The sequence below is a fragment of the Onychostoma macrolepis genome, chromosome 05, assembly GCF_012432095.1.
Source record: "Onychostoma macrolepis isolate SWU-2019 chromosome 05, ASM1243209v1, whole genome shotgun sequence".
In the NCBI taxonomy this organism is placed as follows: Eukaryota; Metazoa; Chordata; class Actinopteri; order Cypriniformes; family Cyprinidae; genus Onychostoma; species Onychostoma macrolepis.
The window spans coordinates 6,411,187-6,437,637 of record NC_081159.1 but is presented as its reverse complement, the minus strand read 5'-3'; the positions used below and the strand labels follow the sequence as shown (position 1 = coordinate 6,437,637).

Genomic DNA, 26,451 nt, shown 5'->3' with positions numbered 1-26,451 from the left:
GACAGAGACAGTGAATAAACTTCGTCATTTAGTTACTTTCATTTTTTATGTCTTTCTATATACATTTCATACATATTTTTTTTAACCCTATTTACACATTTATGTTCAAAAAAAAAAATCAATTTAAAATAAATGATCTCTAAATCGTGAAAGTTTTGGATTATTTGCATTATTCTAGAGCTTTGCTGCCCTCTGGGATTTTTAGGTGCATAACCTTTTCATATATTCATATATGTATAATTTTCTATGTACAGTATTTTGTTCTTCAGTATTTTAATACAGTTTTTATTTAAATATTTCTCTTTCATTTCAATTTAAATAAATGATTTTAGATGTACAGCCTCTTCATAAGAGCAATATATTAAAATCCTATGGCATTTCAAAACAATACAATGATACAAATGAATGATCATTTTCAAAAATAAATACCCAGTTGACCTCACTTGAATGTAATTTTATTTGATGAAAGTATGTTACATATGAAGGCAGTAGTGAGTGAAATATGACCGCACAAATAAATACAAGAATTATTACAGAAGGAAGGATATTGTTAGGAAGAAGGCAGGAGGAAATCGACACTGTATTTGCCAAACATGAGTCTCCCATAGAGCTAACTGGTAAATAAATGTGTAAATCAACACAGAACACAAACATCTATGTACAGCGCATGCTCCTCTATGTTAAACCACTATTACACACAAACTCTGGCTTCTTTGTTGTTATTCTGGTTTCTTTGACGTGATCAACCGACTAACAGCAACGGCAACAAACAGAATACCTTCAGTTTTAACATCACTATAACTGTTAGTCTGTATATCTCAGCCTCTGTTATTTACATCAGGAATCACATTTTCTTTTATTTGAACTTACTATGCCTGTATGATGCATTACGGGAGAACATTTGTACACTATGTATATGTGTGTGTATATATAAAAAAAAACGTCTGACCCCTTTAATATACTGTTTTTGTTAAAGAAATATTAATAAGAATAACTAACTGTATATTGCACTTGTAAAAGATAAGGGATTAGAGCCACGGGGCCACTACATGGAGAACAGATGTAGAAATATTACCAAAGCCCTTGAAAGTAATAAGAATTAGTGTTCTGTCAGTAGTATTGAGAGAACATAAACATGCTGTCAACTGCAACTCAAATAAAATAAAAAAACAATAACTAACTTAGTTTTGTCCAATATCATCTCACTAGGGTCTGTGTTGAGATCTGTGCAGGAAAGAAAAGTGAAAATGTATATTGGTAAAGCTGAACAAAACAGTACCAAAATTTCTCTTTTTTCCCAAACCCATCATGCTTTGCACCCTCTATGTACTGCCACTGGGTCAACAGGTGCGAAGGTGTTTTGGGCACTGGCAAACACTTCCAGCATGTTCATTACACATTTATCGCCATCTTATTGCCGCGACCGTCCAACAGGGTGCAGCACAGAAGCGTCCAAAAACAATCTGTCCATGCAATGATCCATCGGGCTGAGCTCTCCAAGGTGCTTAGCTGACTGACGTTTCAATATGAAGCTGTGCATCAGTGGATTATGTGATTGTAGACACGTCCTGTTCTACTACGTCTCCAGCAATACTGATCTAAAAAAAGTTTACCGGTTGTCGTCATAGCTTTAAGATGGATCTGCGGCAGAGCCGGGTCTCTTTTGGTTGGTTAATTCCAGGTAAATGTCAGAGCGGAGGAATCGAGGGTACGAGTCTCTTTCCATTAGTCCAAAGATTCTGCTCTGAGCCAGGTCAAAGCAATCTGCGCAGATGTTCTCCATGTTTTCCTTGATGTGCTCCCTTGTGTACGAGTCCAGATTAACCTTGGAAATAAAACAAGAGACTGCTTAGGACGCTTTTCATATTCATTTTGGATTGGTTTTCTGGCACATCTGCTCTCTGGAATCAATTACAAATTGCAAGTCAAATAAAAAAAAAAATCTCACACAAACGAATCCTGTCCAAGAAAAACGGCATGACACTTTAGTTGAAATTGCATTGGACATGTTATTGCTGAAAACAAGTAAACTAAGAGATAGAATTTTGATTGTTCATTTTTTCAGCTCAATGCATTATTTCTTCTATTTTCACAATTCTCCACACACACAACTGTATGTACATTTCTGTATAATTCCTGTATATAAATTAGATTTTTTTGGTTTGGACTAAACCATTTGCTTAAAAAACATTACAAATGCAGTTCTGTGACTGGAATATGCCATATTTCTGAATTCAAATTAGTCTAGGTTCTTCTTTTAAGCGTAGACTCAAAATGTCATGGTGACCTGAGATCAAGAAGAAAAAGTCTCTTTCAAAGGCTGAAATTCTTGTACAAAAACCCTTAAGTATTTTGGCATAATCTTATATGGTTGTTTCTTTCAAGTACGTAGTAAGACTGTAGTAATATGTTATTAACATGCAAACGTTTTCCTGTCAAATCAAACTCACTGTTCTATAACTAAAATGCAAGGAGCATTTTTGTGTCAAGAAAACGTGGGGGAAAAAAATAAAAGATAACTGCATAGCAAGCTCAGTAAGTTTCTTTAAACATTTACCTTTTATGAAATGCAACATTACTTTAGGTTGTCAGATGGTATAAAACATTTAGAAAGTAATCAAAAATTAATGATTAAGATTTTTGCATTTACATTTTGTCATAATATAAATAAAAATACATTTATAAGAACTTGGCACGTGCATTATTAGATTTAGGTAAACTGGACTGAAATCTTTATATTGTCACCCTTGTCGTTTTTATTTTTTCTTTCAAGTTTTTTTTTGTGTCTTGAATCTGTTGGAAAAAAAAATCTCTACCAGAGGACATTTAAAAAACAGTAAAAAAATAAAAATAAAATGTATGTATGATTTGTTAAATTCTGCGCAATTGTACAAAATTTAGAATGAAGAATAATCTTTATCTTTACTGAATTAAAGATGCTTTACCTTTACTGATCATCTTGACCAAATTATTAATGCCACACAGTCTGCAAAATGACTTCACGTTATTTTAGTGACCAAGAACCACCATAACTAAACTTTAGCTTCTTAATATGAAAACCTGAAAAACATTTTTTCATCTTACCTCTTTACAAGACTGTATGGAGATGTACTGAGTGAATATCTTCTTTGCTCTGGATGCCATTTTGGACAGTGATTTGATCCTCTTGAAGTCCTCACAGGCCAGCCAGAAGTCCAGATTCTCCTCACTGAACTCAGTTTGCAGGAAAGAGCGGAAAACCACCAGGCCATCTGAAGAAGCGAAGAGAAAATTACTCTTAACGCTTATTAGAAAACGCAGAATGAGTGCTAAAGAGAATCTGGGGTAAATCTGGATTTGGATCCTGGAGCAGAGGTTAATATGGATAAACAACATGGTTTAAAACAGCAGTAACAGCTGCTGCGGTGCAGAGATCAACACAGCTGTCATAATGAATGAGACATATCTTACATTTGTGAGAAAGCAGCGCATCAAGCGACTCTGCCCATTTGAGAGCTTCCTCTGGAGTCGGCCTGTGGATGAGCAGACAGAGCGGTCAACAAAGCCATGACTCACACTAATGACCCATTCACAGATAATTATAGCGCACAAAGTAGGCCATCTACTCAATAACTCAAAAACGTCACTGTTGTTTTGATTGCACACTCAACACTCATACATCAAAGCTCAGCCTGTGCACCCATTCAGTGCTCATCAATGACTCTCTCAATACTTAAAAACACTGATACGCATATGACACGCAGTGCTGTGCGCCGGGAGTCAGCTCGGGTGAACGAGGAAACAATCACGTGGACTCACTTGTCTGACTTAAGGACTCTCTCAAGCTTGCTGGCTGGATTGCTTCCATGTCTGTCGTTGGTCTTCTTCCGCAGAAAAGTCAGACGGTTTTTCATGTCTTTGGCCCTGTGTGACAAGACAAAAGGCATCACATCAGGTGATTTATTATCTAACTGTTCACTCAAGTGCTTCTGGCAGGAAATGTATTCCGGTTATAGTCGTGAACTTTATTGTAGGAGGAACATAGATAGTAAAGGCATAAATAATGCTTTCCTCTAGTGAACCTGAGAATGGAAAGCATTACATTCACATCTCTTAAACCAGAACACCTAAATATCTCATGGTTACATGGCTACATTTCTTATAACAAGAAATGATATGTAGCATGAAGAAAATGAAAGGAATAGGTTTTAAAAAAGGAAATTTGCTGACATTTAGTCGCCTTCAGGCCATCTAAGATGCAGATGAGTTTGTTTCTTTATCAGAACAGATATGGAGAAATTTTGTGTTACGTCACTTGCTCACCAATAGAAACAAATCCATCTTTAAAGGGATAGTTCACCCCAAAATGAAATTTCTTTCATTAATTATGGATCCTCATGTCATTCCAAACTTGTAAGACCTTTGTTCATCTTCGGAACACAAATTAAGATATTTTTGATGAGATCCGAGTTTTCTGACCCTGCATAGACAGCAAAGCAACTGACACATTTAAGGCCCAAAAGGTAATAAGGACATCATCAAAATAGTCCATGTGACATCAGTGGTTCAGCCCTAATTTTATGAAGCTACGAGAATACTTTTTGTGCACAAACGACTTGATTCAACAATTTCTTTCTTTCTGTGTGAGTCTTCGTCTTAATTCATGGAAGTACCACGACGCATGCGTTTGGTGCTGCTGACTTCGTTATTTTATTTTTTTGCTTTCTTTGCGCACAAACAGTACGCTTGTTGCTGTTTATGGAGGGTCAAAAAGCTCTCGGATTTCATCAAAAATATCTTAATTTGTGTTTTGAAGATGAACGAAGGTCTTACGGGTTTGAAACGACATGAAGGTGAGAATTTTCATTTTTGGGTAAACTAACCCTTTAAGGAGAGCAATATTATGAACATAAGACTCATATTTTAGCTGGAAGCAACTGTTTGAAAATTGGATTATTGTGATGTTTTTATCAGCTGTTTGGACTCTCATTCTGACGGCACCCATTCACTGCAGAGGATCTATTGGAGAGCAAGTGATATAATGCTAAATTTTTGCAGATCTGTTCCAATGAACAAACTCATCTACATCTTGGATGGCCTGTGGGTGAGTACATTTTGGGGGAAACTATTCCTTTAAGCCTATTTGTAGGAACATTCAAATTTTAATAAAAAAAAAAAAAAAAAAAAGGAATACTGTATACTGTATTTCAATGTAAATGAAAAACATGACAGAGCAAATAATAAATAGTCCAGATTAATCTAAAATCAAAAGAAAAAAACAAACAAACAAGACATTATATTTTGTGTGAAGAAAATTGAGCCTATTTGTAGGGCTATTAAGTTTTTTATTGTTACATTATTTTCATGATAATGAGGTATTTTTATGATAATTCTCATTACTATAATGCAAAATGGCTTTTGTTGATATAACCTTATGGTGTCAAGACATTAGTCATATTGCCATATTGAATAATTCCTTTGATTTGTTTTTGTTGCTTTGAGCCAGTAAAATCTGATGCTACCACATGAATCCCCTAATAAAACATTTTTGATAATGTAGTAATGACAATAAGATTTTCAGCTTCACTGTCATGAAAACTATTTTAAAAATGCAAAATTTAATGGTGCTCCAAATAGGCTTTTTATTTCTTAATTGCAAAATAATAATAAGAAGATTATTGGTTTTGGGGTGAAATATGTCCCCAACCTGTCAATGACAGTAATGAGATTCACTCCATTAAATTGCAAATGAAGTAGAAAAAATGGTTTGACTCACAGATTCTTGGATTTCTTCTTTTTGACACCTGTTTTTCCTGTGTCACATTTACAGTTTGGCTTGCCACAAACCTGTGGAAGATTTACAAAAGACGTATTTTAAATTAATTAAACTAAATTCAATTATTTTCGAATGCGAATCAACTGTTGGACAACAGACATGTTTTACCATATTTAATTCTAGTGACATCAAATAAATTGTGGTATCTGTAATTTAATATAGATGAATTTTGTACGCACCCTCCTTCCAGTGAAGAGAAGACAGATCTGGTGGACGGATCCTCCATTCTTGGTGAGCTCTTTCCTCAGGGTCTGTGGCGAGGGAACCGCCCAGCGCTCCGAAGGTTCCCGCTTGACCTCTATGCAGTCGATGGCCTGGTCGGAGATGAAGCGAGGAGACCGAGGCTCCTGAAGCAAACTGCCCTCGCTGTGCGTCCGTCTGTGGAGGGACCTCTGCACACACAAGCCTCCGCTCTGCTGCCCACTGCTAGGAGATGACTCCACCATACTCCTCCGCTTCAGAAAGCCTTCATCGCTGTCCTCATCATCTTCCTCCTCCTCCTCCTCCTCATCATCGTCAGTGGACGGTGAGGTCAAAGCATCTGCGTTGAAGGAGCGATCCAGGCACAGCCTAGGAATGACTAGAGGTGAGGAAGATGACGATGAAGATGTGGGTCTGGCGCCAACGCTGATGGTCTCGGAAGCGCTCTCGCCCTCCCCCTGCTCCCTTTTCTCAAGTTCTGACTCTTGGCCACCTCCTTTCACCTCCTTCTGTCTGTCCTTCCAGATCTCGGAGGTCTCCAGGTATGGAGGTTTGCAGGCGTCTCGAGAGGTCGGAGCGGTTTGGCTGGCGTCTCCAGTGCTGCAGTGCAGGTCTGGGTAGGAGAGCCGCTGAGCTGGAGAGCTGCAGTTGGTTCTTCTCATGATGGGCGATGCAGAGGGGCATGATGGGGAACAGGGCTCAGACACACTGTGAGGGCTGAAGCCAAGCAGACCCAGATCAGCAGCCTGTTCAGCTGCTTTTGGTTCCAGCATCTGTCAATACACAATTGAAATCAACATTTTAAAAATGGCTCTGGATTTAACAATAAAGACTGAAGAAAAGCTGTTGATGAAAAACACGAATGCCATTTTGCACAAACAATAGCATAAAAAGAAGCTCTCAGCTCTTGACACTTGTGTATACAATGTAAAATCACAAAAGCACAGTCTTAAATGTATGTACATAAAAATTATGTATTTTTAAGTAAATGAAAAACATGATACATTGCAAATAAATACATTTTATTAAAATTATTAAAAATGTACTGTTTAAAATCATTTATGCACATAATTATATATATACATTTACATACGTTAAGTAAATGGGGAAGCAATACAGAATTGTGCATTATAAGAAAAAGCATAAAATACTGTATTTTATGTAACGAAAAACAAAATGTTTTGTAAAAATGTAAAAATGTATTTTAAATATATTTTATTATACATTAGAATATATATATATATATATATATATATATATATATATTTTTTGTGCTGTCAAACGATTAAGTGCATCCAAAATAAACGTTTTGTTTACAGAATATATTTTATTATGTACATATAAAGACACACACATACAGTATATATTTAGAAAATATTTACAGGTATTTACATGTATATATTTATATTCATATAATTTATATTATATATAAATATATTTAATATATAAACATAACATATTTTTCTTAAATATATACATGCATGTGTGTGTATTTATATATACGACAGGATATATATATATATATATATATATATATATATATATATACATATATGATAAATATACACAGTACATACACATATATTCTGTAAACAAAAACCTTTATTTTGGATGCGATTAGTCGTTTGACAGAACTAATATATATATATATATATATATAAATGAATGTGTGATAAGTAAATGGGGAAAACAGAATTGTGCATCATTCAAACTGAATTATAGCTTATTCCAAGTCATTTAGTAAATAATTAAATTCATTCACATACACTGTAAATGAATCATTGCTCATCATTTAAAAGGCCACACTTCTCCTCATGTTTGATATAAAAATACAGTACATTAATTCAATTCAATTCAAGTTTATTTGTATAGCGCTTTTCACGATACAAATCTTTGCAAAGCACCTTTACAGAAAATTTTACGTTTCTACATTATATTTAGGAGTAGGTTATTAGTGGTGACTATGGCAGAATTGTACAGTAAGAATCATGCAGTTAGCTACAAACGTTACGTAAGCAAACAGATGGTGAACATTATTAACTGCAATGATTATACGTTGCGATTAAACTTTGCAATTGCAATTAAACGTTACGGTTAAGCAAAATTTTGTAGTTTTATATGTTGTTCCAGGGTTAGCATCATCTGAGGTCTTCTCTTGGGGTTGGGTTTCAGAGACATCAAACATTAATCGCAATCAATATTGTCATGTTATTTGTTTATTTTATTTATTTATTTACTGGGGGTATATTTTGAAAATACTGTTATTATTTTTACACAAATCAAGTCAGAGTGTAAGAGCTAAAAGCTTCAGAAAAGTGGAAACAATATAAAGCCAACTACCTAAATAAATAAACTACATTAGAAATGAATGATTAATTAAAAAAAGGAAAAAGAATATATCGACTCTGCAATACTCCATTATATTCAGTACTGTTTTCTAATGTTCCAGGGGGACAGGTAGAGAGGAAATGGAAAGGCAGAAGGAGAAAATGAAAGAGAAAAAAAACATGAAAATTGTATTTTATGTCTCCCTATCTAAGAGGAAAAGGTTAATGTATTCATGCGCCCTACACATCCAATCAGTTCATAAAGTAGTTTGCTGGCAGCGCGACTGACGGCTCTGCTGCTCTTTAAAGACACAGCACAGAAGATCTGATAGAAAGAGGCAAACAAAAATTACTGATATGAGTAGATAGAATGCCAGAAGTCCTATTCGATGCTCACTCAAGTATACGGTAAACACTTAGATGTTACACTTAGATCATTAGATAATAACATACAAGATTTTTCTTGAACAACTTCATACTATAGTCAGTTAAGATACAATGCATTTTCAAACTTAAATATTTCAAAACAAATTAATATATCCAGCATGCACACATGCCACTCATCAGATCACACTGAATGTGCTATAGATGAAAAACCCCTATTTTCCACCAGTCACACTACAAAAGCACTAGGCACACACAGAACATGCAGAAAGCAACATGTAAAAGACCTCACCTTCGTAATGTTTTGTCCCTACAATCAAGTAATGTAGTCCTCCATCATACTAGAATGCATTACAACAGCCCTGTTTTCTCTCTCTACACTCTCTTTCTCTCTCCCTCTCTTTCACGCCGTTACATGCGCGTGTCTGTTTGTGCTAGTCTGATGATGATGTCGCTGCTCTCCTGATGTCACTCGCCCACCGAGTGGAGAAAGTGAGAGAGAGCATGAATAAGAAACAGAGGAATAAACATTATGCTGAACTCATACGTGCACTGTATGGAGTGGAGTGAGCGTCTGTCACATAACATAGTCTGCTGAAGTAGATCACAAAATCATAATTGGCCATATTTACGTTCTTAAAGACTCCATGAACTCAAAATAGGAATTTTGTGGTATTCAGTCCTCGTCTCTTAGCTTCAAAACCATTTATATGCTCCTGTACTCCCAAATGTTGATGAAAATGACTGTTTTACTCATTTAAAATTCACAGTTTACAGGGAAAACACCCAAGACATATTAAAGATGTTGCACAACACAGATTTTTTTTCCAATCAGATTCTCTTTAGCATCTCTACCGTCTTTTATAACTTTTTATAAAATATCTGTCTACAGTATCTACTATATATATATATATATATATATATATATATATATTAATTTATTTATTTTAGAATTTATTCAGACACTTTCAACATTTCTCACATATCACAGTTTATTCACTATAGTTTAGAAAATGGTAATAAAATATGACAAGAATTCAGTTAAACTGTCAGAACAAATTCATCTTGATAATGTCAGATAACTTTGATAGAAAAGTATGTATTCAGCTGTTAAATTTAAGTACACAATTAGATATCACCAATTTAGGTCAACCAATTACCAAGCAATGCTTAATTTTATTCAGTCTGTGGTGTAAAAAGTTCACATTAGCATTTAAAGAAAAAACACTTAAGCAAAACATGGTCAGTTCAAAGTGTCTGAATAATTTCTGGTCCCAATTTTTTTTTCTTCAATTTTACTGGTATGTTCTTCACTGTATGAAGAACTTTTGGGTATAATGTGTCACAGTTCACTTTATTTTGTTATCTTCACTTACATAAATTAACTATAGTGTCCTGCACGCACTAGTAAAAAAAATATAAAAAATTACATCTGGTGTCTGAATAATTTTTGGTTTGACTGTATATATATATATATATATATATATATATATATATATACACACACACACATACACATACACACACAACATTTACACCCTGTATAAAAAATTAGTTTAAAAAAATAAGTTTATATCACATATCATGGGGCTTTAATACGTATTTCTGGTCTTGCGCATACTATTTTACAGGGAAATTTTTGTATGCACAATCTTTGATAAAACTGCAATAATTTGCTCCACCTCTGAAACAATTTTCCTTTTCAGCTGATGTCATCAAAACCTTTTATTATCAACTTCTGCCCTGCAACCACATAGACCTTTCTCGAACCAATCAGTTCCTAATGGATAAAATGAAGTACCGTCCTACTTTTTTTTTTTTTCATTGAATATCCCGTTTCACTCAGGATACGTCAGATTACAGAAGCATGTTTCATGCTGACTTTATAAAAAAAGCTAGAGAGAGAGAAATTAAATGCAGATAAAGCTCTTGAAATTCAAGGTCATTTTGCAGATGCGAGTCCTGTATATAAAGCCCTACCTCTCCTGAGCGATAATACTCCATTACTGCTTAAGAAATGCAGACATGCTGTGGTTAAAAGCGAGACCCAAGTGGGTGTTTTTGCGAGCGAGTGCGCTTGTGTTTTAATTTAGTACCTGGTCAGGGCCTATTCTGTCCCTCAGGGCAAGCTGCTTGTCAATATTGTCTCTCAGACACTGAACGACCCTCCTCTTCTGCTCGGATGAAAAGGCTTCCAGGCTGAACAGGCATTCGGTCCTCTGCAGAGACACAAAGACAGTGTGTAAGCCACATTGAGGGAGTGATTATGAAAAAATTTGTGTATGTCAGAGAAAGGACAGAATTACACATCACAGTCTTATTAATCTGAGGAACAAGAAGGACTCAAACGTTTTTATGATGCAAAGATGTTCCACCTATACAAGATCACCTCTCTAAAGAGACCTCAGTGTCATGCGCTGTTATGCAGGAGAATGGCATATGAGAGATGCAATCATACTCACTCACACATTCATGTCAGTGCGCGCGCACGCGCGTGTGTGTGTGTGTGTGTGTGAGGTGTTGTCAGGGAGATGGACAGATGGCTGGGTCGATGAATGTGTTTGCTCGAGTGAGCAGGCTACGTCTTTCAGGCACGTTTACTCTGGAAAGAAAGAGCAGCTTTAAAGGCTCTAATATGTGACGTAAACCCCAGACGCAAGAGGCTCTCCATATAACAGCCGCACAACCGTTTACATCCTGTAAATGTTTACCACAGGGCCATCCTGTCGGGCCAACGCTTCGATAGGAAACACATTACATCACGCGTGATTTGTAGTGCAGAGCACAGTGTTAAGCATGATGTGCTGGGAGCAGAGTGAACGAGTGCACTGAACGAGTGGGACGGTGGTTAGATGCAGGATCTCACCTCTATCCAGTAGGAGATGTACAGCCGCAGTTTGTCTGCAGGAACTGGAGAGAAGAAGACAGAAGTGTGAATTTCTTCATCTCGAGGCTGTCAGGTTTTTTTTTTTCTGTCCTGACTCTGGGGGATGTGAACACCCACATGTACTCAGATATATGTCTATAGGGGACTACAAGACATTACAAGGATATGTTCAGATTTTTATATTTATACATAACATTGTTTTGACTAATTGAAATACAGCTGAAATAAAATATAAATATAAATATTAGATGAAAAACTTAAACTTGAAAATGTAAAAATAGAAATGTTGCCTCAACAAACTAAAATAAAGTTAAATAAGTTTAAGTCTGAAAAACTAAAACTGAAATTAAAATAAGTTAAAGCTAAAACAAACATGTAAAAAGCACATGAAATTACTAAAATTTAATAAATACTATAATAGTATATAAATAATACTAAATCTAATCTAATCTAATATTTATATTTATTAAAACATTAAGGAAAACACTTAAAGCCTTTATGTATAACGCATTATTATAATAGGGTTATTAAAGGGTATAATGCATTATAATTATTCATAATGTGTGTTGTAATACATTATATCTTGTCATAGATAATTAGAACCAAATTTAAATTGCATAGTGTAACAATGAATTGATAAGTGTTATCATTAGCTGTGTGGTTACAAGTATTCATGAGATTGTACAATGCATTATAAGGTGCATTGCAAGCCATAATTAATGCATTAAAACTACTTTTAAAATGCATTATACATAAAGGCTTTAAGTAAATTGTTACCAAAAATGATATCTATTAAATATTTTCTGGGAGGGGTAGGGTTAGCTAAAATCCTATTCTTGTTGGTCCTGTTCTGGTCAAGGGAAGCCAATATTGTGACATTTGGCCCCTCTCTGCACGTTTAGGCCCGTTTTTCCAATAACGGACTATAACTGCAAAGTCAAGTGCCTCGCCTATACAACTAACTTCATATCTGAAAGGACAAAGGTCAGCACAGTGATGGCTATTTCAGAAAAAGAGATGTCAAATAAAGGCTGAAGATAGAATTGCCCTCTGTGCCACATGCTGCAGTATTTCTGTTCTCAGGAAGGTAAAGAATACACTGTCCCGCCCGCCCTGCTTATAATGGGCCATACCGGAGACACGGCCATTGTTCCCAGCAGACACAGTGAGTGAGGAGAGCTACGCTCTCATGACACACACATACTCATTCCCACAGTCCTGACGCCTCCTTCCTGACTATCGCTACTAACACACAGTCACAAATAACACAGGGCGGACCTCCTTAACATCCCCTCTACTCTAAACAATCAACCCAGAGAGATGATATACAGATAGACTGAATCATTAAGACAGACTGAAAAGTTGATAGATAGAGTGACAGATAGAGATAGAGTGACTGACTGACAGCTAGATGGATGGATAGATCGATAGATAGATAGTCTAACATTTGAACTCATTACATGTGAAGAAATTTAGTTCACTTCAGGATGTTTATCTTAAGCAGACGTAAACCAGGCACTAGCACTGCCTTTGCTCTCACTCTAAAACGCAGCAACACATTGCAGGGCTCAACAATAAGAATAGCTGGATGGCCGAGGGCCAGTGTAAAAGTTTTGCAATAGCTGACAGAAATAAAACTCGTTCTATCAGGCCCGAAGCTGCATTGTCACTATGTTTGTTGATCGTACACATGTGCTTTTTGTTCCTTGCAAACTTATCTGTGATGTATTAAACATTGTTTTTTTGAATACTGCACATTTAAATATCCCATAGATGCCAATTTTTTTGTGATAAGCATCGAACAAACCAGTCGTGATTTGAACATTATGTAATGGTATTATTAAGAGCATAATAAATAATTTTTTTTTTTTTTTAAGACAATTATTTTTAAAGAAAATTATTCTTTTAAAGACACATATGTACCGTATGAACTTCTCTGTGTGTGGAATGTAATTTATTTGTTTATATAGATAAACATTGATGCTGCGATTACATATGAAAAAATAATGAAAGACACTGATCTGCTGCCGGATAAGTGCACAATCAAAAATTGCATGCTTTATATTAAGCTATATATATATATATATATATATATATATATGAAGAGTTTATTTGCAAAAACAACTATCTGATAACTAATTATCAGTTTTCAAAAATCATGTTTTTCATTGAACAAATAATCTCAATCAAACTGCAGTTGGGTAATTTTAATTAGGTTAAAAATAACAATGAAACACAATAAAAACATGTAAATATAAACATATAAAACATATAAAACATGAGATATAATATATATATATATATATATATATATATATATATATATAAAAGCTTTGCTCAGAAGGTAAAAATCCCCACCTGAGCAGAAAAAATACTCACTTTTGAGCAAATAATATGTATACAAGATTTTCAAATATACACAGCAAAAAAATAAAACAATATGCAGTACTCCAAAAACAGCTATCACAGCTCTACACAGAGTTAGTGCAAAATAGTAGTACGTACCATCCTGCAGCTGGATCTCATGGAGGTAGAGTGGACTCTGTAGTACATTACAGCGGCCCGGTTCATCTTCCCTGGTCAACAGCATCAGATCTGTGTAGATGAACACTGTAGCCTATAGAGGGCGATACAGACAACAATCAGAACCACACTGAAACATCTCCGTCTGACCTTCTTATGTCACTCTCACTCAGCTTCTACCAAGTGAAGACAAACATAATTCTTTATAATGGAAAACATGAGCCTTGATCTTTTTTGCCTTGACTATTTGTAGCGTTCATTTAGACTGGAGAGCAGACGTCCTTTCCAGATTTACTCGATGGTTTAAATAATATCACACACCTGTAACACCTGTTAAAGTTACGATGAATCAGGTAAAGTCAAGTTAAGGTCATTAGGAAAGGGAAAAGCTCTGATTCCCACACAGAAAGCAGCAGGCTGGTTGCGCTGCTTTGCCATTCATGGCGCCCATTGCCCAGGCTTGGAATTAGGCCAGCTTAATAAAAGCAGCTGATCTAAATCACAGGCAAACACACACACGCTCGTTCTAGGACACTGAAGGAATGTGTTTAGTGATGTACAGCTCATCCTTCTTAAACACTCTGATCTTTAGAAACTTTTGACTGCATTACTCAAACAGGTCTCTCGGCAAAATTGAGGTCAGCTGGCATGCAGACGGGGGCCCTGCGAGAGAGCACAAAGGATGTGACAGACTCTCAAAGGGAATCGCTATAGATACGAAGTCGGTTTTGGAGGCTATTGTGGCACTCAGAGATTTATCTTTGCACAATATTGCTCATGCTGAGGAAGCCGAGGTCATGTTATTCCCAAACTGCAGGTTTCCTTTAAAGCTGCAGCAGAAAGATATCTCGGATCAAGGTATCTGCTTCCACGCTACGTGGAGCAGATATTTTGTGTCGGGCATTACTGTCAACGAGACAAATATTCCTGTAGTTCCCAAACGATTGTTCAGTGAAACCGATCTAACAGAAAAGGTAGTGTTTCGTCCATCTCGAGAAAACATCAGGGTCACCGGACTAAGCAGGCTTTTAGAGGGGTATCATGAGAACAAGCTCAAATCTGACCGAGCAAAATAGTCAATTCTCCTGAAAGGGGACACCAGCTCTAGGTCACCTTCAGAGCCCACAAACAAGACATTACAAGAATCGCTTCTGCATATTTTATCCAAGATGAGATGTTTTAGACAGTATGTCTCTTAAGCTAGATTCCTGGAACCAGATCAAGGACTTGCTTAAAAGGATCTAAGCGTCATCAATAGTTAAACTAAATGTAAAAATGTTGCATGTTTTGGACATGACAATGCAATCTACAATGAATGTTGGCAGATTCATCAGATATAAAATAATAATAACAAAGCCATCGTTCACCCAAAATATGAAAATTCTGTCATCATTTACTCACCCTCAAGTTGTTCCAAATCTGTATGAATTTCTTTCTTCTGCTGAACGCAAAAGACGATATTTTGAAGAATGTTGGTAACCAAACAATTGACAACAGCCATTGACTTCCATAGTATTTTTTTTCTTCTTCTTCTTCATATTATGAAAGTCAACTGTTTGGTTACCAACATTCTTCAAAATATCTTCTCATACAGTTTTGAAGGGTGAGTAAATAATGACAGAATTGCTTTTTCAATGTATGGAAAAGAGCAGCATAAATATTCTGCTAAACTCTTTATGTTCCATGGTAGATAGTAAATCATGATTTTTCAGTGTTTTTATTTTTGTCCCTAATATCTCAACTATTTCTCCAACAGAGCAATGACAATAAAAAGAAAGCAAATGAAGACTTGTGCTTGCTTTAGATGTTTCTACTGAGAAACAGAGATTAGTTTCTATCTCACAAATTGTGCTCAGAATTAACCAGTCTGCAATCAAAGGTCATGAATCACAATATGAACCTAAAAATTTCTCATCCAAAAATGATTTGGGATATGCCATCCATATTATTTGTATGGCTGTATAGTCTTATTATATGCTAACAATTGGCTTATCAGTTATAAATACATTTGTTAAAAGGTAAATGAAAAATGTGATCATTAAATACAACAGAAAACTCCCCTAATTAAAAAAACAACCTCTGAGCAACACGTTTTCCTCTGGGGAGAGTGTGAGTTAGTGGCATTACCTTAAGAGCTGTGTGTTTACTGTCATGAAGGATCATTTCCTCTGACAACATCAGGACTCTCTCTGGGCTGCACAGGTCCAGTGGCTGCAATGCAATTAAAGACTCATTACAGCTACACTGTGTGCATCATGTCAATCATGTTATTTGCTGAAAGGTGTGTATTAGTATACAACACATTCTAGATGAACTATAATAACAGCACATTGGCCATTAAATTGTCATGAAATGCCAAGCAGTGAGAGTAGTATTGCTGTGGTGTGGCATATATTAGTAACATTTTTGTTTTAAAAAACGCGTAATTATTATACATGCAGCTTTTCGTGACCTTGTGTTACTTGAGGAAAATTCTCTCACACCACAGAAAAAAGCTTAAGATTATCAAAAATGGGAGAAACATATGAAAACATACACTCTTACTTATACATTCATACAGATTTTAACCAATAATTAATATTTGTTATTGACAACACTTGTATCATACACTTAATAACACAAACCACTGATCTTTTTCCTCTAGCATGAATATTTCAAATAAAACATGTACAAAGACTACATAATAAACCTGGAAGATAAACAGATACTGAACATACCTGAACAAAAACTGGGAAGATGAGAATCTTGGGGGCCAGACTGACGTATGTGCCATAGTTGGAGTGAGGCAGGTGGGACTGGACGATGGTGCAGTTCTGGTAGTTGGCAAAGCTCTGTCTGTAGGATGAAGGCGGCAAGGTGGTGGTCTTACTGTTTATAGACCTGCACAAGGTGGCTTGTGCTTGCAGCCCCCCATTCTGCAGGTAGTCTGGGCTCTGCTGCACTCCTCTGCTAGTCTGATAGATTCTTCCTATGAATCGACATGAAATAGTATCAAAAACTTGCAAAAACGTACCACACCATTATATTTTTTGTACATGTACCCTGTTATTATTTAGCACGCAAATTAGCATTGATTAGCATGCAAAGACCTCAAAAGTTTAGGGTTGGTTCTTTTTTTTCCTATTTAAAGAGGACTATTTGCTCAAAAATACAGTAAAATTGGTAATACTGGTGATATATTATTACAAGTTACATTTCCGTTATGGCAGAGCTGAATTACAGAGAAGCAATTACTCCAGTCTTCAGTGTCACATAATCTTTCAGAAATCATTCTATTATGCTGATTTGGTTTTTGAGAAACATTCATTTTTATTATAAATGTGGAAAACAGTTGTGCTGCTTAATATTTTTATGGAAACCATGATTTTTTGATGAATAGGAAGTTCAAAAGAACAGCATTATTTAAAACAGAATTTCTCTGTAACATTATACATGTATTTACTGTCACGTCTGATCAATTTAATGCATTCTTTAAAAAATAAAACAAATCAATCAATCAATATTTGAAAAAGAAACAATTTCTTTAAAAAAAACATCTTATTGACACCAAACTATGAGCACATTAATCATTCACTATGGTTACGTGCCTCGTGATACTGCCATCGGTCATTTCATCACAACACTTGGGGATAACAATAACATATTTTATGCTTCTTTCCTAAAGAGCATGTGCTAAAATTTGACATTTCAAACTGACCTGAGACAAGTCAACATTAGATCTTTGCCTAAACATGTAGAACAGAAACATAAAACCTTCTCATAGGCTTACCTAGAGTTCCCAGGGTGCCATTGGAGTCAGAATACACCGGCTGCAATATCTGCAACATTAAACATTCAGATAAGCAACATGTTACCCCAGTCAGTCTGAACATGAATACAATTGCTTTCAGACTCCCACCTGGTTTCCAGGGCTGACAGGAGAGAGGATGATGTAGTTGTCACCGTTTGATGATGTCACACGGGTACCTTTGAGGGTCTGTGTGCGTGTTTTGTAGTCATTTTCTTCTCGTTTGCCAGTCCAAGACCACAATGACTCCCCTACTCCGTTTCCTGTGTTATCAGGGCCACTTCCTTTTTTACGCCGACCCTGTTTGTGATTGGTGGGTCGAGAGAGTAAAGGTGGGGTTTTGTTTTGTGTCTTTGCAGTTGAAGAGTGAGAATCAAATCCGGAGGGTTTGTAGGAAGGTCTGTGGATAAGCCCCTCATAGTAAGGCTTCATAATAGGCACTGTCCTCCACACCACCACTGTGATCTCATTACGACAATTCCTGCAGGAAGAAGGATGATTTTAACAATAAGCCATAAATGTATTTCAAAAGAACCACTGTCCCCATATTAGCTCATTATACTATTATTATAAAAAAAATTAGAGGTGATTATTAAGTTGTTGTGAAACCTGTGGCTACAAAATAATGGCCAAAAACATCCCTACGCACCTGATGGCATGAGCCAGTTCTACACACTTCCAGTGTTCAACAGGCTGGCCATTTAGCTGCAATAATGTGTCCAGCTGCTGTAAACCTGCCTGGTGAGCTGGACCACCTAAACAAAATACACAAAGACACTCAAGATCATAAATAGTTAAAAAAGTATCCCCATTCAAAAGAAAAAGACAATGACATCTCTTTGATATGTCTGTTTTTTTTACACTTTATATTACATTGTAATTGTACATTGAAGTACTGAGTAATATTAATTAATAACATGTACTTACCATAGGGTTAGCGTTAGGGTTACTGCATGTAATTATGCATAATTTACTTTTTTGGTCACAATTTATTTTAAGGTCCCATTCTCACTATCAACAAAACATTAACTAAGCTTTTGCCTCAATAAACTCCTAACTTGCTGCTTATGAACAGTTAGTAAGGTAGTTGTTAAGTTTAGGTATTGGGTTGGATTAGGGATGTAGAAGATGGTTGTGCAGAATATGTGCTTTATAAGTACTAATAAACAGCCAATATGTAAATAATAGGCATGCTAATAAGCAACTGTTAATAGTGAGAATTGGACCCTAAGTGTTATCTTTTTTTGTGCCTTTAGGTTTTGGAAATGTGCAAACATTTACAGTGTCACTTGGGCAGCACCCTTTAAATGGACAACTTTTTACCTGATCTACCCCTAAAAGGTGCATATTAATAACTTAAATTATTATTATGTACCCTTAAGGTACTAATATGCACCTTTTTGAGAGTGTGGCAATACCATGGCATTTGAGTACATTGGAGTGCCATGTAAATACTATAATAGACATGTTTTTTTTTTTACTTCTCAGAAATATTTCAAAGAGAAACATCTGAGTCAAACTTGTCAGTCAAATGAAACATAACTAAGATTTACTCTTGTGCTATGAAGGAGCAACTTCTTGGCAATACAATTTTACTCTGGCTACAATTTTATAATAACTTGGCAAATTATGAGGACAATATAAATAATGATACTTTCGAGTGTTTAAAATTACCTGGATCAACAGCTTGGACCCGTACAGGGGAGTCAGAGCAGATGGTGAAGCCAAAACCATCTTTTCCTCTCAAAATGGTCACCTGTAAAAGAGCACATACATTTACACGATCACTCAAAGGTTTGGGGATAGTATTTTTTTTAAGATGTCAATACTTTTATTCAGCAAGGATGCATTAAATTTATCAAAAGTGACAATAAAGACATTTATAATCTGTTAAGAAGGTTTGTTTGATATTTGTAACTTTATATTAATCAAAGAATGATGAAAAAATCATGTTTTGTTTTTTTTCCAAACTGACAATAAATGTTTCTTGAACAACAAATCATCATATTAGAATGATTTCTGAAGGATCATGTGACACTGAAGACTGAAGTAATTGCTGCTGAAAATTCAGCTTTGCCATAAGAGGAATAAATTACATTTTAATATATATATATAGTTATTTTAAATTGTAAAAATATACAATATTATGTTTAATATATTTAACAAAAAGACTGTTTTTACTCTATTATATAAATGCAGCCTTGATGAGCATTGAAGAGACTTATTTCAAAAACATTTAAAAAAAATTTATTAAATCTTAATAAAATCTATAAAATCATTAATATATAGCATTCTTTAAAAAAAAGTATAAATCTTTTTAATGGACTGAAATGAAAGTGACCTCAGGAACATTCAGGAAGATGTACCATCCACAGTAGGAGTACAGTGTAAGACCCCACAGTAACCGGGTCAGAGAGTGTGTCTGTATGTGTGTGTGTGTGTGTGTGTGCCAGAAACAAACATCCCCCCTAGAGCGCCACTGTACCCCGGGCAGCACGAAGACTAAAATGCCACAGCACCAAAGAGTCAGGGATATTAAAAACTACAAGCTGAGAAATTAGTCAGGGTTGCTGGGTGATCAGGGAGCTTTTCTTTTTCCCTGGCAAGAAAAGGAAATGACGGGGGGCAGAAAACTGCCATGGCACTGACAAACAGCAGACACTGAATATTTGGACAGTAGAAGTTCAAAATGTCAACAGAACCTGGAGCCAAACTAAATAGGAAATGTTGAAGGGGAGGGGGGCGTCTCACATTTAACATGACATTGACCGCACAACAACAAAGAGCCTTGTTTGGGGAGGGAGAGAGAATAAAAAGAGAAAAAGTGATGACAGCTTTAGGACTTTCACTGCCATTCCTCTTTTCTCCTCTGGGTCAATGTGGTCACCCTCTTTACAAGCTCCATTAATTGCTGTGATGAAATAATTATCCACATCAAACTGCACTGTTTCCCTTTTCCACTGCTCCTGGTTGTTGTTCAAGTTCAAGTTCAAACATGGACAGTCACCTGTGTGATCAGTGAAGTCAAAGTAATAGCATTACTGAATGAGGACCAGCACTTGTTATGACAGTACTCATTCATTATGCCATAATCCAGTTTAAGATGATGAGCAGAAAGGTCTTGTTCATCATTAAATGGAGTTTTAAATATAAGAGGGGGAGCAGGCGACCTGATTTCATGAGGTGTTGTCCCAGTTTTTGCTTTTGGCCGACTAAGTATCCTCAATGCTTTAGCTACCAAGTTTGTGGTTCTCAAAAAAGAAAGCTGTTTCTTTGTCCATGAAACTTGATTTGCTTAGATTTTCATCTTCACTAAGTCTTCAGAAAATCTGTTAATTTATTTGGTTGCCATAACAATAAGTGTATGATTTATTATTGCCATAACAATAAATCATACACTTTGTATTGTATTCTATTTTTATGGTTTTATGATGATTTAATGTATTTATTATTCTATTGAAGAGTAATTTTTGTTAAAATTGATGAATATACATGTAAATTTACAAATACATTTGTTATTATTATTATTATTTTAAATCACGATTTTTATATTGTATTATATTATATTATAATTGATTAAAATGAATTTAAATTTATATTTAAATGTCAACATTTACAAACATATTTGTAACATTATTCATTTTATGTTCTTTGCATTTGGTTCATTCAAATATAAAACTAAATAAAACAGGCTAAGAAGGTGGATAAAACACACCAACAGTATATGTAATGCACCAACCAAACTATCAGACATTTTCTCTTGCTTTATTAAATAAACTACATATCTTAAATCTTTTGTAACTACTGTTATTCCTATCATTACAAACAAACCTGGATAGGCACCTCCAACGAAATCACACCCTCCACCCCTCAACTTAAAAATCTGGTCACCCTTTTCATCTAGTCCTGTCAATCACAGCACAAAGATATACAAGCGGCTGCTTATCACACTCATGTGACTAGTCATCCGGCACCCCTCCTTGAACCCAACCCCACTTTTATTTCTAATATTTCTGCCATATATTGACTAACCTTCATTGATGAAGTCGTCCATCCCTAGGGAGCTGGAGATGCTCCAGTGCTTGAGCCTTTCCATTACGCACAACAACTCAAATCTGTATTCCCTCATCGTTCTAAACTCTAAAGGATCAACCTTTATAATCTAACGGAGAGGTCTGAACTTTTACTACTACTTCAGCTGACATATTTTCATCCAAATCCACTTACAGTGCCAATGTGGAGCAACCTAGTGTTAAATGCCTTGTTTAAAAATATCTTTAAACATACACTGCTGCACTCTAATCTCTAAAAAAGAAATTTTATGCAACACATTTCAAGAGGACTATCCCAGACCGAACACGCCATAACTCTTATAACACTTTCAATAACACTACAACCACAGCCAAAAATTTTAAATAAAAAAGCAGAGGGACAAACCTGTGGCAAGTTTCGTTCAATGCAGAGCCGACACAGACCGTGGATCGTATGCATCGCTCAGCGCGTATACGTTCACCTACATCTACGGCGCTCTCTTCAGTGTCTTAAATAAAAGTAAAGTCACACAGGTGATGCTGCTTCCCTTCACACTCGCTCTAGTGCGGCTATGCATGCCTACTCATGGGAACTGCTCTGAGCAGAAGAATGACAGGAAACCACCTTCCACCCCCCCAGCCAGTGGCCAGGCAGTATGTCTGCTCTCGATAAGCCAACATGTTTCCTGAGTAGCTCTCAACAGTAGTGGCTAAACTCATTCTCTCTGCGCAGTGAGATGGAGCTCGCTCCGATAGCCTTGATTTAGTGTAAACACAAACATTCATTATGAGCCAGAGACATTAAAGTACGTTCGATGTTTGTTTAATGAGAAGCTGGACAAGCATAGGCTGACAGACGTGGAGGCCGTCCAGCCCTTGCACAACACCTCGATTCACGAAAACAGTGTTGAAATTTCCGAAATCCATTATTATACTCAAGCAGGATCTGGGTAAAACCAACACAGTCATTTCATTCTACCATAATACATAGTTTGTTTATCTCTTACATCACCCCATAACTGATATCCCAGTTAAAACCAGTCATCGTCAATCAGAAATCCCTGGAAAGTCAAGTACGAAATCTGAAAAATGGATTTTCGGGAAGAGAGGAAGGAAATGGAAGAATGATTAGCTGAGTATTTGACTGGCCTCCACATAAAAATGCAGGGAACCAGCAAGAGTGTCAGTGGAGCGGGAATCAAACAGGGATAAATCATAAACACTGTGCGGGATTGGGCTTCCTATTGCAGCCACTTTGTTGGCTTTTCCCGTTTCCCAGCTTTGTCTGAGGAGAACAGTGCGGGCGGAGAACAGTCCTGGGAAAAGTTGCTCGCTAAAGTGGATGGGAGGGTTTAATGAGCGAGTATGTGTGTGTGTGTTTGTGTCACACATATCCAAAAGCACATCCACACACCTCCTCATATTTCTACTGTCCCTCACGCCACAGAGCTGCTTGTATTCCCAAGCTGATGTAGTCACATCTCTGATGGTTATGTTGGCTGGAAAACTCTTTCGACTACATGCAGCATCATTAGCTGTTGCTGTTGTTAGCTTAGCATAAGTCTGCAATAATAGTTTCCAACACTACAACCAAAGCAATTTACTCCCAACAAGCCAGCAAAAGTGGAGGAATGGTGTTTTGCACTGTACCTTTACCAAACCAGTGTTATCATGAACTAAAACCTAAAACTACTAAAAATCGACAACTGAAATTAAGCTGAACTAAAATAAAATATGAATATTAGATGATTAAACTTAAAAATTAAATAAATTCAAACTAAAGTCTTACAATTAATACAGTTAAAACTGAAAATCTACATATATATAAAACCACAAAGAACTAATGATTAAAACTAAAATGATAATGAAACCTAAAAATATAAAAATAAAAGCTAATTCAAAATATTAAATCAATACTACAATATAATTTAAATATTAATATAAAATAATTAAAATAATACAGTTTGAACATATTTTAAGGTCCGTCTAAATCTAAACTCATAAACTGGTTGGTATTGATAGTTCCCAATGATTCCATTATGAATTACAAGAAAACTGTAACATTTTATAAATAACATTGCATATTTTCCCGTGTCTACTAAAAAATTAATACAAAGCATTATCAGCTGGAATCTACAATTTTTTCAAATATTTTAAAATCTTTTTTCAATATCAAATTACACAAAATTTAAAACTTAAGTATCCATAACTCTCAATAAAATCCTACACCGTAAAAAGTGTAATTTGTTATTTCTAGCTAAAGTGAGCCTTTTATTGGTGTAACATTAGGTTTATTTGCATTAAACATGTTTTACCATTAAAAATGTATTCATTTAGGTTACAAAATGTTGTAAAAAATAAATTTCAAATTCAATAAAAAAATCCAAATTATATTTTATAAATGACACTTACTGTAAATGACTGCATGTTCTCTGGACTTGTGGTCTCGGGTCCAGCTTCATAGTTGGACGCAGCAGCTTCTGAAAGATACACAAGAGAGTCCCACGAGTCCCAGGCCGACAGATTGCTCTTTGAGTACATCTTAGCCCTGGGTAGAAATCTCAACTCCAGCACTCTTTTAGAGAGAGGACAGCAGAATCCGGTCACCGCTGTCTGCAGGCTTCAGCTGAAAGTGAGTGTGTCTACACCATGAGAGATGAACTCAACCTGAATCGCTTTGACACAGAGCTGACTGCCCCACAACAGAGAGAGAGAAAGAAATCTACTCCCCTAAAAGCGTCACCCCCACCCCGACAACCCACGACAGGCTCCCCCACTTTGTAACCATAGAGATTACGGTCCCAGGAAGCAATGTCTTTTCAAACATTCTTCATGGAAACAGCATTCAAGAGGGATACAATACAGCTGGCTCTCTCTATTAAAGTCAGCCCAGTGCCTTGACTCAAGCCCCCTCTCTCCCTCTCTCTGTTCTCCTACACCTCTCACTCTCTCTCTCTCTCTCTCTCTCTCCAATCAAACTTAATCTCAGCTGAATTTCTCTGACGGGACACGTGTCATTTCGGCCACACCCCAGGAGCAAATTTGTTCATTTTGTGAGCAATAATTAAGATGATCTCTTACACACAGCGAACAAAAAAATGACTGCGCCGAATGTTTTTTTCATTGCAAAGGTCATTATGAAACGACAGAGGGAGGGAGACAAGATCACTAAAGTGGATTTAAACTGACTTCGACACATCATGACACTTCAACCTTTTAATTCTCATCTTATTCCCGTGGCTCCTCACAGCGCACACTGTGTCGGCCCCCTGGCCCCCGGCTCTTTGTTACGGCTCTCCACAGGGATGCTGTACGTTTCAACACCGAGCCCTCTATATCCCTCCAAGAAGTACAAGGCAATGCTTGTTAATTCAACATAGCATTTGGTGAGAAGTAAAACATTCAAATTCCATTCAGACTCAAAAGTAACTTCCACCGCAAAGAGCTTGTTTGGTTTCAGTAGTATCTGTTATCATCTAATCTACTGTTGCTGAGGAAAAACTGTCATGTGGAATTTGTCCATCTTCACTGCTAAAGGCTATCAGAGAGTGGCTACGATCCAACTGCGAAAGAGAGAGAAACTGCGTTTAATCTCACCAGCCGTCTGTCTGATGCGACGTGAGGCCACTTTCAGATGTTTGCTCCTGCCCAGCTCCTCTCCAAGGAGATAATACCAACCTCTGATCTCCTGTCAGCAGAAAATGTGAAAAACACAATTAGACACAGAGAGCCATGGGAAGAAGATGCTCTTTCCTTTGCAAGGTTTTGCAATTCCAATATCTGCTGACTTGTTAATGCGTCCCTCATAGGGAGAGTATTAAAATCGGGCCCTGTGGCCGTCGGCAGCTCTGTCGTGTATTCGTGTGTGTTTTTGAGACCTTTGCAGCTGTAAACAGCTGATGCCCATTTTACTCTCCTGCTCAGCCAGATGGCATCATGTTATATAAAACATCCATTGGGCTTGATCTAATTTTTCTCAAAATATCAGCCTCCAAGAAAGGATTTACTGTCTTAACACATGAGTATAACACTCTTGAATTTGACAACGGGACATAATGTAAAGGAACAGGGATCTCAGATGGGATATTTTTCGTTCGTCTGTGCAGGCGGGCATGCAGAATAAAGCCACGATGCCAGCATGTCTGCAGTGTGCTGCTCTTGGTAATTGTAGGTCATTTTTCAAGCCTCAATGAGCAGTCCCGTCGCCACTTCCCCCACTGTGTAATTAGACGATGGTGTGGAGGAAATGCTTTGACAAGAAGAGAATGAAATTAAGAGGAACGTTCCTTTTGATAAATATGAAATGCTATCTTTCTTAAAGCAAGCTGAGTTGTTTTACAATGAAAGAGGATTTTAGGTAAATTATGGATGATGTATCGTGGCAGTGCATCTACGAAAGTAAAATCTGTTTACTAATATATCACTTTTTGCTTTCCATTTCACTCCCATTTTACAATAGCATTCGTGTTGCATATTTACTGAACCGCTCTAATTCA

General features: G+C 36.3%; 1 protein-coding gene across 8 annotated transcripts in view; it reads right to left on the bottom strand.

Annotated features, from left to right (window-relative positions):
* Positions 1 to 433: 433 nt before the first annotated feature.
* The window catches only part of LOC131540840 (regulator of G-protein signaling 3-like), a 37,934-nt gene continuing 11,916 nt past the window's right edge, over positions 434 to 26,451 (bottom strand). For 5 of the 8 annotated variants that reach the window (XM_058776121.1, XM_058776119.1, XM_058776122.1 and 2 more), the window contains 17 exons: positions 25,553 to 25,643; positions 24,368 to 24,435; positions 19,599 to 19,680; positions 18,574 to 18,679; positions 18,036 to 18,405; positions 17,907 to 17,955; positions 16,855 to 17,105; positions 16,265 to 16,348; positions 14,120 to 14,231; positions 11,594 to 11,637; positions 10,824 to 10,946; positions 5,995 to 6,789; positions 5,756 to 5,826; positions 3,799 to 3,903; positions 3,451 to 3,512; positions 3,085 to 3,251; positions 434 to 1,825 (listed from right to left, as the gene is read on the bottom strand). In XM_058776121.1, coding sequence (XP_058632104.1) covers positions 1,631 to 1,825; positions 3,085 to 3,251; positions 3,451 to 3,512; positions 3,799 to 3,903; positions 5,756 to 5,826; positions 5,995 to 6,789; positions 10,824 to 10,946; positions 11,594 to 11,637; positions 14,120 to 14,231; positions 16,265 to 16,348; positions 16,855 to 17,105; positions 17,907 to 17,955; positions 18,036 to 18,405; positions 18,574 to 18,679; positions 19,599 to 19,680; positions 24,368 to 24,435; positions 25,553 to 25,643 — 2,775 coding nt within the window. In that variant the 3' untranslated portion in view covers positions 434 to 1,630. Of the gene's footprint in view, positions 1,826 to 3,084; positions 3,252 to 3,450; positions 3,513 to 3,798; positions 3,904 to 5,755; positions 5,827 to 5,994; positions 6,790 to 9,019; positions 9,542 to 10,823; positions 10,947 to 11,593; positions 11,638 to 14,119; positions 14,232 to 16,264; positions 16,349 to 16,854; positions 17,106 to 17,906; positions 17,956 to 18,035; positions 18,406 to 18,573; positions 18,680 to 19,598; positions 19,681 to 22,361; positions 22,624 to 24,367; positions 24,436 to 25,552; positions 25,644 to 26,451 lie in introns of those variants that run through there. The other 3 variants (XM_058776120.1, XM_058776125.1, XM_058776126.1) reach the window with 3 other exon arrangements.